This window comes from Eimeria mitis, genomic scaffold (genome assembly GCF_000499745.2).
Source record: "Eimeria mitis Houghton genomic scaffold, Emh_scaff960, whole genome shotgun sequence".
NCBI classification, from domain to species: domain Eukaryota; phylum Apicomplexa; class Conoidasida; order Eucoccidiorida; family Eimeriidae; genus Eimeria; species Eimeria mitis.
Window position 1 is genome coordinate 1 of NW_013577088.1, and position 3202 is coordinate 3202.

Consider the following 3202-nt stretch of genomic DNA (forward strand, 5'->3'; position numbering starts at 1 on the left):
GATCGCCTGCTGGGATCGAGTGGGTGTGGGGCCGCCGGGAGGGGCTGTGGGGTTGGGGGGGGATCGAGTGGCTGTGGGGTTGCGGGCGGTGGGATCGAGGGGGGATCGTCAGGGGGATCGTCTCCCGCTGTGTGCTGCTGTGCTCATAGTCTTGCTGCTGCGGGAGAGGGAGGAGGAGACAAACAGTTTGTTTATATAGCAGCAGCAGCAGCAGCAGCAGCAGCAGCAGCAGCAGAAGCAGAAGCAGCAAAAGCAGCAGCAGCAGCAGCAGTAGGAAGCAACAGACAGAAACAGAAACAGATCTGTCTATATAAAAAAAATATATATAAAGTTTATTCTATATATATATTCTGAGGTGTATATACACCTCAACAACAACAAAAGCAAAAAAAAGAAAAAAAGAAAAAAATAAACAGCTGGCTGGCTGCCTCGTGTACAGCGGGAGGAGTTTGTTGCTGCTTTTTCTTTTTTTATTTTTATTTAATTTATAATAAATAAATAAATAAATACAAAAATAAATAAATAAAACAATAAAACACAAAAAACAATAAACAAACACCTCCTTCCCGGGGGGGCCCCACATACGCAGCCGCTGCGGTGTACATACACCCCAGTTTATTTTTTGTTTTTTTTTGTTTTTTTTTTTGTTTTTTTTTGTTTTTTTTTGTATATACACCTCAGTTTCTTTGTTTTCCAGCTGTACGTACACCTCAATACTCCGCTCGCTCAGGTGTACGTACACCCCAGAAGTCTTATTCTGCTGCAGCCTACTGCCTGTGGCTGCCAGTTGCAGCAGCAGCAACAGCAGCAGCAGCAACAGCAGCAGCAGCAACAGCAGCAGCAGCAACAGCAGCAGCAGCAACAGCAGCAGCAGCAGAACGGCTGTTAGCAGAGACTGCTCCCACCTGATCCTTGTACTGCAGCACACAGCCGCTGCAGCAACAGCAGCAGCAGCAGCAGCAGCAACAGCAGCAGCAGCAGCAACAACAACAACAGCAGCACCAGCAACAGCAGCAGCAGCAGCAGCAACAGCAGCAGCAGCAGCAGCAGCAACAGCAGCAGCAGCAGCAACAGCAGCAGCAGCAGCAGCAGCAACTTCATGTAGCGTGACACTGTGTGCAGCAGCAAATGCTGTCTTCGGCTGTCTTATAAGGAAGCCCATCGAGGGCTTCTTCCGTTTCTTTTTGCTGCTGCCGAGTTGCTGCTGCAGCAGCAGCAGCAAGATGAGCAGCAGCAGCAGCAACGGCAGCAGCATAAGCAGCAGCAGCAGTAGCAGAGAAGAAACAGGCAGATTGGAAGCAGCAGCAGCAGAATCCAGTGCTGCTGCTGCTGCTGCTGCTACTACTGCAGCAACAGCAGCAAAAGCAGCAGCAGCAAAAGCAGCAACAGGGGGTGCAGCAGGTCTGTTGGGGTTAAATGACAAGCTGCTGCTGCTGCTGCTGCAGTGGCTGCCGCTGCGAGAGCAGCAGCAGCTGCTGCTGCTGTCTCGTGGGGTGTATAGGCAGCTATGCATGCTGCCGTTTGTTGATAGTATCTGCTGCTCCCCAGGCAGCAGCCTGCAGCAGCTAGTGCAGCAGCACGTCCATCATCCGCTGCTGCTGCAGCAGCAGCAGCAGCTGCTGCAGCAGCAGCAACACCTGCAGCAACTCAAATCCCACCTGCAGCAACAGCATCAGCTGCTGCAGCAGCAACACGAGCAAAGAAGCCAACGCTCTAATCAGCAGCAGCAGCAGCAACAGCAGCAGCAGCAGCAGCAACAGCAACAGCAGCAGCAGCAGCAACAGCAACAGCAACAGCAGCAGCAGCAGCAGCAGCAACGCAACGGTCCCCTGTTTAAGAGAGTTCTCGATGAAGAACAGCAGCAAGCGGATGCCCCTTGCAGCAAAAAGAGCAGAGACGGGTCTGCTGCTGCTGCTGCTGCTGCTGCTGCTGCTGCTGCTGCTGCTGCTGCACAGGGCTCTGATCATCAAGGGCTGCAGCCTCCAGCAGCAGCAGCAGCAGCACCTGCTGCTGCTGCTGCTGCTGCAGCAGGTGGAGATGGCAGAAACGGCAGCAGCAGATACTGCAACGGCGTTGCTGCCACCGCAGCAGCAGCAACAGCAGGAGCAGCAGCAGCAGCAGCAGCATCGAAACCAGCAGTCTCTCCTGTTGCTGCAGCATCCCCTCAAGCGCGTCCCGAAGAGCAGCAACAGCAACAGCAGCAGCAGCAGCAGCAGCAACAGCAGCAGCAGCAGCAGCAGGAGGAGGATGAGGTTGAGGTGTATCTGCAGCACTGTCCTTTGCTGCGTCGCTTTGTTAGATGCCGCTGCGTGGATTTGTCTGTTGCTGCTCACCTGCAGCCATCCCCGCTGCTGCTGCTGCTGCTGCTGTGCTGCAGCAAGCTGCTGCAGCGGCTTGTTGTACGAGGATACGATGAAGGCAGCTTCAGGTTCCGCAGGCAGCAGCACCAGCTGCTGCTGCTGCAGCAAAAAATGCAGCAGCAGCAGCAGCAGCAGCAGCAGCAACAGCAGCAGCAAAACAACACGGATATGCAACAGCACACAGACAAACTCCAGCAGCAGCAGCAGCAGCAGCAGCAGAAGCCAGGCAATAGTGGCCCTCTATTAGCCCCCAGCATGGACTTGGCGAGCAGCAGCAACAGCAACAGCAACAGCTGCAGCAACAGCAGCAACAGCAGCAGCAGCAGCAGCGACGGCACCAGCAGCAGCAGCAGCAGCAGCAGCAGCAGCAGCAGCAGCAAGACATGTGTATGTGAGCCTTGTTGTGTTGCATCTTTGCTGCCTGATAGTTTTCGTTCTTATAAGCTATGGCTGCCTGCAGCAGCAATGAAGTTGCTGCTGCTGCGCTGCAGCAGCAAGCTGCAGCAGCTGCTGCTGGATGTTTCTCTGCGGCAGGGGTTTGGTTTGTCTCCTTTTGCTGCTCTTCACCTCAACATACAAATGAAGGCCCTTAAAGAAATGGAATTAGTTAATCTCACTAGACACAACTTCAGGTACGTATGCTGCTGCTGCTGCTGCTGCTGCTGCTGCTGCTGCTGTGGGTGCTGCTGCTGCTGGGGGTGCTGCTGTGGGTGCTGCTGCTTCTGTGGGTGCTGCTGTGGGTGCTGCTGCTGCTGTGGGTGCTGCTGCTGCTGTGGGTGCTGCTGCTGCTGCTGTGGGTGCTGCTGCGGCATTTGTGTTTGTGCTGGCTCTACTTCGGCTCT

The 3202-nt window shown here is 54.5% G+C and overlaps 1 protein-coding gene across 1 annotated transcript in view; it reads left to right on the plus strand.

The window, feature by feature from the left end:
• Positions 1-1223: 1223 nt before the first annotated feature.
• The window catches only part of EMH_0026150 (uncharacterized protein), a gene marked incomplete at both ends in the record, with an annotated part of 3847 nt that continues 1868 nt past the window's right edge, over positions 1224-3202 (plus strand). The window contains 1 exon segment of the mRNA XM_013502580.1: positions 1224-2992. Within this exon segment, the coding sequence (XP_013358034.1) occupies positions 1224-2992 (1769 nt within the window).